This window comes from Canis lupus, chromosome 12 (assembly GCF_003254725.2).
Source record: "Canis lupus dingo isolate Sandy chromosome 12, ASM325472v2, whole genome shotgun sequence".
NCBI classification, from domain to species: domain Eukaryota; kingdom Metazoa; phylum Chordata; class Mammalia; order Carnivora; family Canidae; genus Canis; species Canis lupus.
Window position 1 is genome coordinate 21192534 of NC_064254.1, and position 17506 is coordinate 21210039.

The following is a 17506-nucleotide window of genomic DNA, read 5'->3' on the forward strand; positions in this document are numbered from 1 at the left end:
CCAGGTACAATTTAATACAGCAACTGGCAGCCTTAGAGAAAGGGGGGGGAGGGGAGGGGGGGGCAAGAGAGAGGACTACTGTGCTTAAGCACAGGCAGGGCTGTTGAAATCATGCTAAAAAGGTACCTTCCAAACGCCCGACTTGTGTAAATATGTGAACATTTCCAGAAGGAAATGAAGGATACGCTCCTAAATAGCTTCTCTTCAGTTTTGTCTGAGGTTTAAAGTTCTCAGAGCATATCCTTTCAAACAAAGCTTTTTTTTTTTTTTAATTAAAAATGTTAACTTTCTAGAAAGGGTTGATGGTCACTGCTATAAACCCTAACTCTTAAAAAGTCTTCAGAGAAGTGCCAGCCAGCTTTTTACAGGTACTTCAAGATCTTTCTCTCTTCAGAGCACTAAAATATGTAAAGCCCTGTGTACCCCAGCCCATGACCTCTGTAGGTAATCCAAATGGGGCAAAGTCACAGCCTGGATTCTTACTAGCTTCCAGGAAAAGGGTCATGGAGTCTCTTGCCTAATAGTTTTGTTTTAACTCTGCTACATCAGCATCCAGTTAAAAAAAAAAAAAAAAAAAAAGCGTTAACCAAATCCAAAAGACTAAAAAAAGGACCTCAGGGGAAGGGAGACAAGACCAGTGGATCTGTGTGAACATTTATGTAATGAGGAACATCTGGCTTGGGGTTCTTTTGTAATCTTGTTCTGGAATTAAGTTTAACTACCAAATCCCAAATGATCTGACCATAACAGACACAAAAAAAACCCCTAAGCATACAGAAAGCTCTCCAGAAAGTGTCCAATGGCATAGAATAGTAGCCATATATTCTCCAAGGATATACCAATCCAGATAACCAAGATTTCTGAATACCTATCAAGATGTATCCAAAATGAGCTCTTTTGGCTAGCAGCCTGTGGCTTAATCATGTTTCCATCTTAACGACTAAGAAATCTAATCTTTAAGTGGAGATTCAGGGTCATCATTCTAATATACTCAATACATTACAATTATTGTTAATATACTATGGAGACAACTGAATAGCCATGGCAGTATTACTTAAGTGATATTCAAACTCACATGCCATCCAGTTCAACTGAAATAGTTCAATTCTGTCTCAAATTATAATCAAGATTTCAAGGACCCTACGAGCTGTGAAAACATCCATGGGCTTTGTGCCATTTATTTTGGCCAGAAACCAATTTTTGTTTTCCCCAAATTCTTAATATGTTCCAGATAATCTGTTGCCAAAGCCTTCAGTCCCTGCCTAACCAGCAAATCCAGTGGCTTCACTTCAGTTCCCATCCTTCCACAGCTCTCAAAAGCATACTATCCTCCTTCCCACACATGCCAGTGCTACTATCCCTCACACTGTTTCCTTTCAGGATCCCATGTGTATTCATCAGGGTTCTGAGGCACAGCCCGTTTCCTCACTCTCCACTTTGGTTTTAACCACCATCTTCAGGCATGTGGCTTCCCTGCCATACACACAGCCAGCTCAGATGTTGCTCCAGCTTTCACTTCATTATCTACCTGGTATTTCGACTGAAGGAGTATGACTCTCCTTAAAGGGTTCGAAACCAGAGTATTCAAACCAATAGCTCCCCAAGGAATCATCCTTGCAGGGATTCTTACTCACTTGGTCATCTATGCCAAGAACCGGTATGAGAGACATAACCTAACCACTCATGTGCTAGGTCCTTGGACTTTTCGAAAGTATCTCTTTAATATACACAAATCTTTATCTCCAGAGCCCTGGGCTATACTCCTCCTCTCTCCTAGCAGTGAAAGGTCCCTCTGTAGTAGGAGTTCCTCGTCTCTAGTTATTCCTCCCAACCCATTCTATTTCACTATGACCAAAGGGACCTAGAAGAAACCTCCTTTTACCAGTCTTGGACCTAACAATACCTGAACCCAACCCACTGCTCTAGCCTCAACTTCTAGCTATTGCCTTTTCCCTGCTTTGGTCCGGTGTTATAGCAGTACTCCCTCAACATCAGGCACCTCCATAATTTCACATCTGTTCATACTCTTCCTTGCATCTCTTCATACCCTTTCCTTGTTCATCTTCCTTTGAGATCTACCAGAAGGTTCATTCCCCACCCTCCATCCATAAGACTCCCAGATCTCCAGGTATACAGCAAACGCCTCCCTCCCCCTTGCGTACCCCACTTGCCTTCCACTGGAATTCAAGTGCAGAGAGCTTCTCACTTTTGATTTCTCTCTTGAACCCCATGACCTAGCACAGGAACCCCTGATGTGTACCTTCCTACATAATACTTAATTTAAAAGTTATCCATCATGGAAATAAAGCCTTTGGTGTTTTGTCATCACATGCAAGTAAAACTTAAATATCAACTTTTCTGAAGAAAATATTTTTGCAATACCATCTTGCTTTAATAGAAAAGTTTTGAGGCTCAACTAGGCTTAAGATATTAAAAAAAAAAATTCTAGAAACCTAGTCTCTATGGCTTTATAATTACATTACTTTGTCGGCCAGTGAAGTGTATGATCTTAGATCAATGTTAAAACCCGAAGTGTGACAAGGTAAGGAAAAAGATTCTACCATTTCTTGTAAGCATTTCCTGATTTTTAGAAGTCGTATGGAATTTATTCTGAAGCAATTAAATTGTCAAAAAAAAAAAAAAACCACACGTAGAAACTAAAGATGTAAACACGCAGTTCAAAACTAAATGATATATATATATTTAGTCTTACAGAGCAGGAAATCATGGTCTCAAGAATTTAAGTTCTGTATCTAAGATCACACAGTCATTTGGGGGAAGGCTTGGGCCTTAGACTTGCATCTTTAAATTAAACTCTATTCATAAAACATATGCAAAGTTTTAAAGTAATTGTGTTTTCACCAAATACCCAGTCATAAGATGAAAACAGTGATACTAAGTGATGAACCTCATAACAAAGCCAAAGAAAATCCTGACTTTAAGATTGGCTAGGGGCACACCTGGCTGGCTTAGCTACAAGAGCATGCAACTCTTAATCTTGGGGTTGTGGGTTCAATCTCTAAACCCACGATGGGTTTAGAGATTAAGAATAAGTAATTTTAAAAAAATAAATAAAAATAAAAACCTGGCTACATCTTGGTTGCTGGAGGTATCTTATAACCACAAGGGCAGTCACCCTTTGGATGAAATTTACAGACAAAGGAGAACAGTGCTGAAAGAATAACAGAAAAAATGGGAAAGACTTCTATTTCTGCACAAGACAGAGTAAAAGCAACCAATTTTACCTTCCCACCTGAAAACAGCCAAAAAGAGTATGAAAAAGTAGCTTTTTCAAGACACTAGATAATAGGTAACAAAAGGCAGAGATTCCTGAGACATAGGGGAGAAAAGCAAATCGGAGCCCTACAATTGCCCCAGCTCACTGCTTGGAAGAGAGTCTGTATATCATGTGCAGGAAGGTGAAGCAGAACCTGGAGTACTCCCTGAATTGTGGAGATAAAGCTGAAAGTCTGAGGAAACCAAATCAATAAGAGTTCACAGGACCAAGTACCACAGAGAAGAGAGAGCTGCAGAGAGAACCCTGGAGATCTGTAGAGGGTTAACCCTTAAGGATTCAGTAGTAAATCAACCCATACACAAGGCAAGTACCCAAAACTGGGCCTGAGTGTGTTCCCAACAAGCCAAAATAGTATTAACTCCTAACTCTGAGGCACTGAGGAAAGTACTCATAAAGGTCCTGCCTCAGTAGAAGGATTAGCCCTAGAGACTTCTCCAGATCTAATTATAAAATCAAGACCTCAAAAGATTAAACTATCTCCCAATGACTATAATGTAGAGCAAAGCTTAAAGAAGATGGTTAGAAATATACAAAACAAGCACCCAACAAGGTAAAATTCGTAAAATCTGGCATCCAATCAAAAATTACCAGGCATGCAGAGATGCAGGGAAACATTCAGAAAAGAATAAAACTGGGTGGCTCAGTTGGTTAAGGCTTTGCCCTGGGCTCAGGTCATGGAGCCCCAGGTTGAGCTTCCTGCTCAGTGGGGAGTATGCTTCTCCCTCTGCCCCCTCTTGTTGCTTGTGCTTCCTCTGAAATAAAATCTTAAAAGAATAAAAGTGAACTTAAATAACAAAGATGACAGAATTAGCAAAGATTAAAACAGTTGTTAGAACTGTATCCCACATGTTCAAGAATGAGTTTAGTAAAAAAAAAAAAAAAAAAAAAAAAGGAATGAGTTTAGTAAGGCTGCAGAAGATAAATATGCAAAAATCAATTTCATTAGTAATGAACATTCAGAAACTGAAACGTAATAAATACCATTTACAAAAGAAAAATATGAAACCGTGATATCTAACAAAAGATGTGCTAGACTTGTATATGGAAAAACGTTTTGTAGCACAAAACATGAACAAAATGTAATGTACACATGTAATACAAAACATAGATGAGAGAAATTAAAGAATTTTTCATGGGTCAGAAGACTCATTAAGGTATCAATTCTTCCCAACGTGATCTACAGATTCAAAACGATTACAGTCAAAACCCCAGAAGGTTTTGGTAGTTTTGTTTTGGTAGTAACTGCCAAGCTAGTTCTAAAATTCATGTGGAAATTCAAAAGACCTAGAAAAGTCAAAACAAGCTGAAAAAGAACAAAGTTGGAGGGCTAACACTGCCTGATCTCACAATGTATTATAAAGCCACAGCAATAAAAAGAGTGTATTACAGGCATAAAGATAGACAAATAGATCAATGGAACAGTACAAAGAATCCAGAAATAAAGCCACACACACAGATAGACAACTGGTATTAGACAAGCTACAAAGGCCGTGTACCTCTGGCAGTAGAGAAAGAATAATCTTTTCAACAAATGGTGCTAAGGCAACCAAAATCAAAAATCCCTTACACCACATACTAAGCTACCTCAAAATGGATCATAGACCTAACTGTAAAGCCTAAGATTATAAAACTTCTAGAAGAAAATATGGGAGAAAACTTTTGTGATCTTGGATTAAGGAGAGATTTCTTAGGTATCACACCAAAAGTATGATCTGTAAAAGAACAAGCGGACAAACTGGACTTTTATTAAAATGAACAACTTCTGTTCTCCAAAAGACACCCTTAAGAGGATGAAAATGGACTGAGAGAACATATGTGCAATGTAAATTATCTGTTAAGAATTATATCCAGAACTCTCACAGTCAATAAGAAAACACAACAAGGCAAATGGCTTTAAGCATACTTCACAAAAAAGAGACGGCAAATAAGCACCTGAAAGATACTCATCACCACTGCTCTTAAGGGAAACGCACATTAAAAAATACAATATAGTATCACATACCTATTAGAATCGTTAAAATTAAAGACACTGACTATGCCAAATGCAGACAAGGATGTGGACATATACACTCCTGCTGGGAATGTAAAATGGTACAACCACTTTTAAAAAATTGGGATTTCCTTAAAAAATTAAAACACATCACTCCTAGGGAATAATCAAAGTAAATAAAAGCATAAGTCCATACAAAAATGTATAGGTTAATGTTCACACAAGGTTTGTAATAGCTAAAAACTGGATACAATCCAAGTAATGGATAAACAAATTGTAGTAAATCCACAAAATGGAACACTACTCAGCAATTAAAAGGAACGAACTACTGATACACTCAATAAAATGAATGCATCTCAAAATATATAAGCAGCTTAAAAAGCCAGACCAAAAAAGTACGTTTTATGATTTCCTAGATATAAAAGTCTAAGAAATGCAAACACTCCTACAGTGCCAGAAAGCAGATCAGTGGTGGTCTGTGGAAGTGGGGAGGGGAAGGGGAAATTAAAAAGGAGCACAAGAAAAAAAAAAAAAAAAAAAAAATAATAAAAAGGAGCACAAGGACATTTTTAGAGATGTGCATCATGTTCATGATTTTGATTCTGGGGATAGTTTCACATGTGTATATACATATCAAAACTTTTCTGTAGATTTTAAATATGTGCAGTTTATTGATGTCAACTATATCAAAACAAAGGTGTTAGTATGTTTTTAAAAACTCACCTAATGGGACGCCTGGGTGGCTCAGCGGTTAAGCTTCAGCCTTCAGCCCAGGGTGTGATCCTGGGGTCCCGGGATCAAGTTCTACATCAGGCTCCTTGCATGGAGCCTGCTCTCTATGGGTTGCTCATGAATGAATGAATGAATGAATGAATAAATAAATAAATAAAATCTTTAAGAAAAAAAAAAAAAACCCACCCAACTTGGTTAAATCATGAATGTATAAACAGAGAATATTAGCAAGCTTATTAGAATATGGTCCAGTACCAGCAACATCAGTATAGTTTTCTAAATTTAACCACATTCAGATGCCTTGAGTATATAAAATGTTCAGAAACACAAATTTGTTTTTTCCTTGATTTTACCACTGTGTTTATGAATAAATACTGTTAAAACAATGTCCCCAGTAACAGAGACAGAAAGAAAACAACTTTGCTTGTAGGTGACAAGATACTCAATGAACTATGTAAGAAACCTGAACATTCCTAGTTACTATTAAGAAACATTTGTGCTCAGTATCTACTTCTAGTCAGTGTCCAACAATGCGCTTTTAAGACACAATTCAGATTTTTAAATGCAGTTTAGAAATACTAGATTTACCTTCAAACACCATCAATATAAAAAATAACTAAACTAATGGAATATAAATATATCTGGGAAAAACAAATATAAGTTAACTGGTTAAAAAAAAAAAAAAACCCACATACAAGGAATGCCTCATTCTCTAATGACCATGGCTATCTTTTAATTTAATTTTTTTCTTCAAGTTTTTATTGAAATTCCAGTTAATAGTAATATTAGTTTCAGGTGTAGAATTTAGTGACACTCCCTTACATACAAATGCCACATGCTCATCACAAGTGCCCTCCTTAATCCCCATCACCTGTATAACCCATCCCTCTTCCCAACTACCCCATCCCAGCAACCCTGAGTTTATTCTCTATCATTGAGTCTGTTTGACCATGGAGATAAAGGAGATAGAACAGATATTATAAAACTTCCAAGTAAAAAATAAAATAAATTAAAAAATAAAAAATAAAACTTCCAAGTGAACATTTTAAGTTACCATTTACAAGTCTTTGCTTGAAAGGTGAGGCACTGACTAGTAAACCACTGCATCAATATTATTACATTTAATATTAATAACCCTATAAGACATTATCATCCCCATTTTATAGATAAAAAAAATTGAGGCTGAGATCATTTTGCCCACAGCTATATGTTCATTTACACTCAAATGAAAATGCTTTTGACAACTCTAGATTTATAGCACAGTTATTTTATGGGATCATAAGCTTGTTAATAAGCTATGTATTTTCTAAATAGTCACTTAAGCAAATTTGGGGACTTAACCTACACAGGCAAATTGGTCCTTCAAACTCAATGATGACATATCAGCCCTAATATTTCCCATCCAATTTTACTGGCTTTATGCATGGTAAGAACACACTCAAATACTGAAGATATTTTCCTAAATTCACATGCACTTCTCTCCTAACTAGAGGACAATTTTCTTAACTTTGACGGCCACTACACAGAGTTAAAAAAAACAAACTTAGAAAAATTACACATTTGCTTCTAAATGTTTTCTGACATGTTTACAACCTGCAGTTGGAACTCTGTAAAAGGAGATTTGATGAAATCTCATACATTGTAAATAATCCAAAACCTGGTATTACCTGTTTAAGAAATGGACCTGAAGCCAGACAGATTTCAATTCTGATAATGCCTCTTGCCATTAAGTAGCTGAAAAGGCCTGTCCGGCAGCTAACACTAGAGTGAATTCAAAAGTTGTACTTACTGCCACATTTGTGGCATACATTTCCGAAGTTTGTTTTTGAATAGGCACACTCCAGTAATAAACAAAATCTGCACCAGAAAAGTTGCGTGTCAGCTATGAAAAGGTAAGTGCTTTCTTCTTCTTCTTCTTTTTTTTTTTTTTTTTTTTTTGCATACATAGAGTGCTTAGCAGACAAAAGAACACCCAGCAACATCCATCTTACCTCTCCCCCACAGCCCTCATCCTGGTGCAAAATGAAGTGTTTTCCTGGCAACCCAGGAGTTAGAACTTCTATCTCCTACAGAAACAGAATAAATGGTGGCTAGCGTCAGGACCTTTTACACCAAAGGTGAAAGCATCTCCAAGCTGCTCTGGGAATCTACGCACTTATATGGTTGTCACGACAAAATACTTTTGATTTCCAAAAAAGCCAGCATACACATATCTTTAGAATACAACACATTTTTACCTACAGCAACTGGTGGCAGCCTTCGCTTTACTCAACAGTCTAAAGATTACCTTCAGGTGAATTTCAAAACATTCCACAAAAAGCAGTAATTTGGTATCACGCCAACACAGTCCAACATATCACATCTCAAACACCATCTTCTGTCTGGCAAGGCCATCGTCCATCTCCAGGGCCACACCAGCCACCACACCCTTCTCCACTTTTATCTGCCCAGCCTTTTGCACAGTTACTTCCCGAGGCTGCTGATTACAAACACACTTGCTTGCTACCTGACCTTGCCTGCAGACTTCTACTTGGCAGTTATGATCCTTGAGATCCTTTGTGCAAGGAATGGTGGTAACACTGGAGTAGTTAACTTCTCTCCTGCTTTTTCAAAAGCTCATCAAGGAAGCCTCCCACGACAAGGAGTTTGAAAATCAGACTCACATTTTAAGTGGCAACCATCCTAAGAAATAAATTACATATGACTTAAGACATACCTGCTCATGCACACTCTCAAATCACTCAAAAGTTTGACACGATACTCTTGCTATATTTATAACAAAGTGATCCTCTTCATCCTATTTTTTTTTTTTTTTAAAGTTCGGAGGAGAAAAAAAAAAAAAAACGCCTAGGGAAACCTGAAATTTATTTCTCAACCCGCTAATGGATCATGAGCAGTTTGAAAAATAATGTTCTGTAACACAAAAGAGTGATTACTTTGACATGATACTAGAGGCATCAGCAAATAGGCGTGAGGCTTTCCTACCCTCCTCTAAAACCTCACCTTCTCCCTGCCCAGTCCTAGAGATACCACAGTGGAGAATGAGTTCTTGCAACACCACAGGTCAGGGATGGGACAGAGAACCAATTTTGGAGGACTAAGGTTTAACTGAAGTGCCTTTTCAGGCACTAGAAAGTGGGGTTCCCCCCTCCCCTTAACCATCTGTTACACTTCACAATCTCAATTCTTCAAGACCCTTGCATCAAGGCTGCCTATTTCCAACTGGACTGTCAACACTTGCCAGCAGGAACTTTACTCTTCTTGAAAATCCTACACCCCACCCCAACATGTGACTGAAATAGAACTTAAAGTAATGAGAAACTTTTTTTTTTTAAATCTCATATAACTTTTCTACTTCATCCTCTTCAAAGTACGTGGATTTAGGGGGAAAAGAAGCAAAAGGAAGTGCGGGAGAGAAAAAAAAATCGGGGCTGGGGGACAGAGGATAGATCATTAAATGCACACAATATACAAAAATGAACATACACAAGGTCAGATGCTGTGAAACAAGAAACTTTAGAATAAAACTGAAGAATTACCAAAGTAGGACAAACCCCTTCTATTAGAAGTGTGAGTTACTATTATGCCTTTCTCAGGTAAAACAGCACAATTACTTCAACTGTAAAAATAATTATTTTCCAATCTTAGAAATAAACTGAAGTTTTGGGAGGACAGTGATTCTGCATTGATGTAGCAGCACCCTGACACTTGGGTCAAGCATTAAGAACACGGACTTGGGGTGCCTGCTGTTTGGCCCAGGGCGTGATCCTGGAGTCCAGGGATGGAGTCCCCCATCAAGCTCCCTGCGTGGAGCCTGCTTCTCCCTTTGCCTGTGTCTCTGCCTCTGTGTCTCTCATGAATAAATAAAATCTTAAAAAAAAAAAAAAAAAAAACACGGAAAAAAGATAAATTTACACCTGAGCAAGCCATGGAAGGCAAATGGTAAAAACAGATGCATGCTTTTCGAAAAAGCATTTAATGATCTGAATTGTATCTGTAGAAGACTTGAAGGGAGAAGCACAGAGAGCTTTGGCAGAAGAAAACTCCATCTAAAAGGGGGCAAGTCTTTCCAGATCCTTCCAATAAACAACGGTTCAACATACTGAAAATGCAAAGACATTTCAGCTCTAGGCAGAACACACGTGGAAGCACCGATAGGCCAGGGTTAGACGTCGGATCCAGGCCACGGGGAGCCAACTAACAAATCTCAAATGCGAAGCTTCAAGAGTTCCCTTTTAGAGTTTTGTTTTGTTTTTCCCTTTCCCCTCTTTTAGAATTTAACAGGACCAGGAAGTTTCTTCCCTTTTTGGGGGGGAAAACTGAGCCGTCATTCGTGTTCCATGCCTATAAAGTGGTGATGGGGTGTGTGTGGGCGGGGGAGGGGTGCGAGGGCGAGGAGGGGTGGGTGAAGAGGGTGCGAGGGAGCAGGAGGAGAAGCAGCTGGAGGTCTAGAAAGTAACCTGCCCGCGTGGGGCTGACGACCGGACCCCCAGCAGCAACGGCCCTCCCGGGACCAGTGGGTCCAACCGGGTCCTTTTCTCACTGATGGCAATAGCGCCTTTCGACACCAGGCGCCAGGTCGCGACATCCCAGCCTGGAAACTCCGGGAGGCACCAGGTGTCACACTTGCTCACGATCGCGCCCTCCCAGCGCCTAACCCATTGGCTGAACCAAGGGGGAAACCCTAAGAACGAATGAATGGGAGGGAGGGAGGGAGGGAGGGTTCGGGCCGGGCCCCAGGCTCCGGGGGGCCCCGCCGGGCGGGGACCTCGGGGCGCAGCGCAGGACGCGCACCGCCGAACAAAGGAGGCGCGGGGCGGCCTGACAGGGGCGCCCGGCGGGGGCGGAGGCCGCGGGCGCTCACCTCGTCGCCCCACTTGAGCACGTCCTTGTGCCGGTCCTTGACGGCGTGGTAGATGTGCAGAAACTGGAGGATCCCGTGCCGCCGCACGTGGTCGGCGTGGCGCTTGGTCTCCTCCCAGCTCAGCGGCGAGCCTTGGGACAGCAGCCCCATGGCTGCCCCCTCCTCCTCCTCCTCCTCCTCCTCCTCCTCCTCGGGGTGGACGGCGGCCGCTGCTCAGGGTGCGGGGCGCGAGCCGGCCCCTCGGCTGCCCGCACAGGACCGCGGCGGCGGCGGCGGCTGCTCCGCCCCGCGGGGGCGCCCTTGGGCCGCGGCCGGCCGAGGGAGGGTCCGCTCCGCTCCGCTCCCCTGCGCGGGGTCCTCGCCGCCCAGGTGACCGACTCGGGGGTCCCGCACGCCGCGCGGACACAGAGGCACAGGACCGGAGGGCAGGCTGCGCGGCTCTCGGCCCCGCGGCCTCGCCCCCCGCCCCCCGCCCGCTCGCTCCGGCTCCGAGGCGGCGGCGGCGGCGGCGGCGGCGGACCCCGCAGCCGCGCTGCCGCAGCGGCTCTCGCTTCTCTTTACCGGTGTCGTGCACTGGCTTCTTCCTACTTGTGACCGAGACCTGCGCCGCCACCGAGCATGCCCAGTCCTCCCATCTGCTCGCTCGCGGCTCCAGGGTGCGATCCGCCGCTCCGAGTTTTATAGACTACGGGCGGGGGCGGGGAAAGAAGGCGGTGCAGGAGCGGGGGCGTGGCCGGGCGCTCTAAGGGGGCCTCGGAGCAGGCGTGCGCAGGCGTGGTCGGGGCGGAGTCAGGGGGCGGAGCTCTCCGAGGGCGCGCGGTGGAAAAGTGAGGTCCGGCAGCCTTTAAGCAAACGGGAGATCATGTAAAAACCTGTTTTCTCGGATCCAAAGACATAAACTTTGGGTTGGGGAAGAAATTCGGTTATTTGAATTAGTGAACAACTCACTATATTCGTTTTGGGGTGAGCAAAGGCCTCTCACACAGGTGAGAGCAGCCCAGTATGGTAATGACTCACTCCATCGCTTGGGGGTCAGATGAAACACCTGTTCAACTCTAGTTTCCACGGTTGACAGACTGTGAGATCTCGGGCAAATCATTTCCATACCTGTGTAAAATTTATTCTATCTTTTTATGGATTTTGTAACACTGTGTACAATGCGGACATGCATAGAGTCAGCAGCCAATAAATTACTTGGTTATTAAGAGGAATCAATTTGTCTGCAGGTTTTATGTATATTCAATGTGTATATATCACAAGTATTTGTGTATTCTTTATTTATGACATGTATTCTTGGGATGGCCCAGATACCATCATTACAACAGAAGGGACTTTGTCAACATCTCCAGATGGATTTTTTTTTTTTTTAAGGAATCATCTCCAAAGTATATCCCTCATCCAAACCTAATATTCATTATGTGACTAAAATGATGTTCATGTGAGCTTACCAAGGAGTAGAAAATATCAGGTACAACTGGGGATGATCCTATGCTGGTAAAAAAGAGAAGGAAGGAGGTACCTCACCCCAAAAACTCTGTGTTGATAGAGTAATGATGTGTCAAGGAGGGAAAAAGTGACAGCAACTAGACCACGCGTGCACTGAGGCCAGAAAGTGTGTATTTATTGTGCCCACTTCCATCAACTACAAAGTCAACATTTAGTAAGCGCTCATTAACTGCTGAATGGATATATGATAGTGGGAGTCTCTTCATACCCCATCATAGTGGATGTGCCCCTCAGGCACTGGGGACATGGATACCCAAGGTCTGGCTGTAATTTCCACAGTGGAATGTGTGTATGTGTGTGGGGTGTGGATGGGGACATGGGACTGTGGGAGTGTTTGAAGCTAAGAGGATGTTTCAGTCCCCAGCACACAGCAAGAATAAAAACCAAGCCTCATTCTAATTTGTTCCCGGCTGACTCAGCAACCTCAGCTCCTGCACCTACTCTTCCTTGTACCCTCTGCACCAACATCACCAGGCTTGTTTGGTCCCAACTTTCCACTGTTTTGTTTTGTTTTGTCTTGTTTTTTTGTTTTTTTGTGGTAAGAATTCTCCACCTGACACATTCCTGTTTATCCGTTTAATCCCAGTTATTCCCCTGTTTAATTTGGTTGCATTTGTACATGCCTCTATTTCTACATTACAGTAGAATCATTTTAAAAATATCACCATGGTACTGACTTCCTGTGGGATAGAGATGATTTATGCGTTTTGTATCTTTTTTTTTTTTTAAAGAAAAGTGCGTGTATAAATCTTAGCTTCTTATGGAAAACAGGGAGTGTGGGGAGCTAGGCTGGCAGTGTTGCTCATGTTTCACATGCAGGTGAGGCATCTAAAAGATCATTTTTTTTATTCTCAAAATCTCACTTTTGCATAGGCCTGCATTGTTCAACCCAATAGCCATCAATCACATGTGGCTACTGAGTATTTGAAACATGGCTAATTTGACTGTAAAACTGAATTTTAGTTTTATTTTAATCCACTTAAATATAAATTTCAAATTTGATATTCCATTTCCTTACTGGAAAACTTTTACATAAATTTGGAGCAGGTCGGGAATGTGAATTTACCTTTTTTGTCTTAGTTTTATGAAATGGAAATACAGACCAAGTATTTCCAGTGAAAATTTAGTGACCTAGGAGATGTAGTGTGAAGGTAGTACATATACTAGATGCAAAGACAATACAAAAATAAAAATGTAAACATTTCATTAATCTTACATTGATCACATGGGGCTGTAACAGTATTTTGGGTGCATTAAGATGCAGGATAGTGCTTAAATTAATTCACCTGTTTCTTTTTAGTTTTTAAAGGTGGTTAATGGGAAAACTTAGGATCTCTGTGGCTCGTATTCCACTTAATTGAAACACAGCAGGTGTAGACATTTACACTGTGCAAAGAACACACTCTTCTACACCTGCTGGATTTCCTCACAATACCCGAAGCTGGTCTCTTGGGAGAGTATCAGTTTCCTTCTAAGGAAGAATACAGGGACAAGGGTGGTTCACTAAGAGGCTAAGTTCAAGTCTAGCCAAAGCTCTACGTGGTACTGAATGCTCTGAGAGCCAACGCTGTAATCTGAGTCAGTCAGCCCCAGGTTCTGGTTGACACAAAGGGGGGCCTCTCCTACCCGAATTCTGAACCAGCACCCGAGAGCCCCTGGGCTCTGTTCAATCTCCAATTGGGTGCAGCTTGGTGGCACTGGCAGTCATGCCTTCACCAATTGCTGTTGCAAGGGGAGGATGGGGAACCCACCACAGATCAACCGAAGTCATATTCAGCAACAATCAATCCCCTTTATTTGGCTGTGGGTTTGTTTTTGTTTTGTTTTGTTTTGTTTTTTTTAGGTTTACGTCTCATTCGGTACTTCTACGAGTAGGTTTTCAGGGACTAGCTCTGGACAGCTGTTCAGGGCTTTAATGATGGCTAAAGGGAAAAGGCGCTCAGAGACCGCAGAATCAGCTCTTCTCCAAGCCTTGCCCAAAGGCGGATTCCTGCTCACCTCTTCCGCGGAAAAAAACCGGGACTCGGTCGGCCCGAACCAACCACAGCCAGGGGCGATCCTGACAGCGCTTCCCCGCCTCCTACCCGGGGGCGGCCGCGAGCCCCGCCCCCGCGACCGCCCGGAAAACCCGGACCGCGGAGCCGGGAGGCCGGCGACCCGGAGCCGCCGCGGGGCCGAGCTGAGCATGCTCCGGGAGCCGCTGAGTCGCGGGAGGAAGCGGCGCGGGCCGCGGGCGCTGCACGCCGCGTCGCTGTTGTGATACAGCCTCTGCCACGTGACTGCGCCGGGCCCGCCTCCAGGCGCGCGGTGCCGCCTCCCCGTGACTCAGCATTTTGTGCCGGTTCCGTGCTAGAGGTCAGTGCCGGGGATGCTGCTGGGGGCGAAGTCCCGGCCCTCGGCTCTTGACACCTTCCCCGCCGCCACCCCGCCTCCCGCTCAGAGTGTTGCAGCAGCCATTTCAGACTCCAGGGTTTTCAGGCCTCTCCGCAAGGAGGAAAACATACATTTCCCCGTGGTCACGCCGCTTCCAGTTTTCCCTGAGTCAGCAGCTCCGCTGAGATCCCGGAGCTGGCCTCCCAGAGATGGAGGGAGGAAAGCAGCCGGGCTGTGACTGAGGGTCTCTGAGGGAGATATTTTGCAGGTTCAGGCCCCTTGTGGTCACCTGCCCCATCCCTTACCGTTGTGTTTGGCTTGAGCATCCCCCTAGGTGCTCTCTTGGGGAGGGGGGGGGCGGGTCTCAATAATTCACTCTTCAGGTTGCACCTGCTTTATGCCAAGCACTTTGTTCTAGAATCCATAGAACAATCCTGGTCGTTGCCACGTTTTATAGATAGGGCAACTAAGATCCAATAATAGTAAATAACAAGTAGAGGCTACCCAGGGATCTGCTCCCGTGCACTGTTTTTTTTTTTTTTTTTTTTTTTTTTTAGATTTATTTATTCACAGAGAGGTGGAGACATAGGCAGAGAGGGAAGCCTGATGCGAGATTTGATCCCAGGACACCGAGAACCCAGAGATCACGACCTGAGCCGAAGGCGGATGCTCAACCACTGAGCCTCCCAGGTGCCCCTCCTGATGCACCTCTCTACCAGACCTCACAGCCTGGGTTAAGCTGAGGGCCTCCTTCTGGGGGTTCTTCCTTGCTCTTGATACTGCCTCCACTGAGCCCTCCTCTCCTTTGACACCTCCTTTCCCCCAAAAGACCTCTGTTTAGACAATGAGGTGTTTCAGATTTTCTTGCTTTGTATTTTAATTAATTGGTAGAAACAAACAGCTGTTTCTTAAGTGTACACAGTACAAAATACAAAAGATGCATAAAGGATTTTTTTTCCCTACATTGCATTAAACTTGGAATTTGATTTGACTACATTGAAGAAGTACCCCCAGGGCTTTATCACAGAAGCATAGTACCCAAAGACTAGTCTTCACCATAGCTCAGGATAACCTGCCCAATCTAAGCTGTGTTCTTTATCATCAGTGACACTTGTTCAAATGAAGTTTTCCTTCCAACCTAAACATTCTCTGATGTCACTACTACTAAATTCGTTGAAAAGTGCAAATCTTCTTGTAGTATGTAATATTTCTAACACATATTGCTGAGATGTGCAATTGTCATTCCAAGTTAACAAAACACAGAACATCTGTCAACTTGGTTTTTAGTGTATGTGCTGCAGAAGTGAGCACTGTCAACTTGGTTTTTATTTTTATTTTTTTAAGATTTTATTTATTTATTCATGACAGACACAGAGGAGAGAGAGAGAGGCACAGACACAGGCAGAGGGAGAAGCAGGCTCCATGCGGGGAGCATGTGGTACTTGATCCCAGGTCCCCAGGACCACATCCTAGGCGGCAGCACTAAACCGCTGAGCCACCCGGGCTGCCCTCAACTTGGTTTTTAAAGCCAACTTTTAGTTCAACGGGATTTTTCTAAAGTACAAAAGTGCTTATTTTCATGTAGGGTTGCAGAAGGTTTGCTCTGTCAAGTGAAGGCCTTTTTAAGATGTGAAAAGCTGGAGTGTATAAAGAAGATGGGTAGGAGTGAACAGTGGAAGATTAAAGATGTGAGAATGATATAGGATGTCTCTAGAAGCAAGATCTCTCAGGAGGCGTGATAGAATCCAGAACACATGTCAAGTGGTAACACTTTTCATAACAGTATCGTGGCCTTCTTACAAGATGCTAGGCAAGAAGATGGGGATGCCAAAATTGATGTATTGGGACAGGAAAGGTAATGGGTGAGTCTAGCAGACTCTCTCTTTTTTTTCACTGGAGTGTGGTTAAAGAAACATAACCTTTTATTACAGACACTTCCAAACAAACAAAAGTACAGAGGGCATAATATAATGTACCCACTGTAACTGTTACCCATCTTCAGTATCACCACATGGCTAATCTCATTTCAGGTATTCACCCCCTCCCAGTAACTTAAAGCAAATTTCACTGGTGTATGATCTTAGGTATTAGCTCTAAGTGAGGAATGTAAAAGATGATTGAGCAATTAGTATGAGGAATGATCCAAGAAGATGAAAAGGAGTGAGCAATAGGCTAATCCCTTACTGGAAATCAATTTCCTTCGTCCTGAAATTGGAGACAGTTGGTGTTATCCAGTTGTTTTTATTCCAAGTTTTCTTGCTATTGCTCTACATTATGTGACCTTGCATTTAAAAACAAAACTAAAAATCCATCCTTGTCTCATGTAGCATAAACTGTTTCACAATGGCTGGCAGGGGTAATTATTATTGTCAAAACAGGCTCACTGTCAAATGTGAGTGTGGTCTTTCAGGCATGTGTTTATGTTGTTTAAGATCCAAATTTTACTCTCTACCTTTTTCTTCCCATTTCACTCACCTTTATTCACATAAATGTATGTAAACTTTATTCTAGCTTAGATAACACCAAATAATTGAACTTTGGCACACAGCACTCCATCATTTGTGGAGGGATAAAATGTTAAAAAGTACTTATCATAATCACATCATGTAGAAAGGCAATGGTACTGGATAGTAAGCAGTTTTGCTTCAATAAGGCCAGTTCCTAGAAGCAAAAACAAAAACAAAGGAATGGTATAATTCTACTTCTGAAGGGCATTTTTCCACACATAATACCCCTGCTGCTT

At 42.7% G+C, this 17506-nt stretch overlaps 1 protein-coding gene across 1 annotated transcript in view; it reads right to left on the bottom strand.

Moving 5' to 3' along the window:
* Positions 1-11130, bottom strand: part of GCLC (glutamate-cysteine ligase catalytic subunit) — a 48283-nt gene extending 37153 nt beyond the window's left edge. Inside the window, exon 1 of the mRNA XM_025419047.3 lies at positions 10885-11130. Within this exon, the coding sequence (XP_025274832.1) occupies positions 10885-11034 (150 nt within the window). The 5' untranslated portion in view covers positions 11035-11130. The remainder of the gene's footprint in view (positions 1-10884) is intronic.
* Between the last annotated feature and the right edge of the window lie 6376 nt (positions 11131-17506).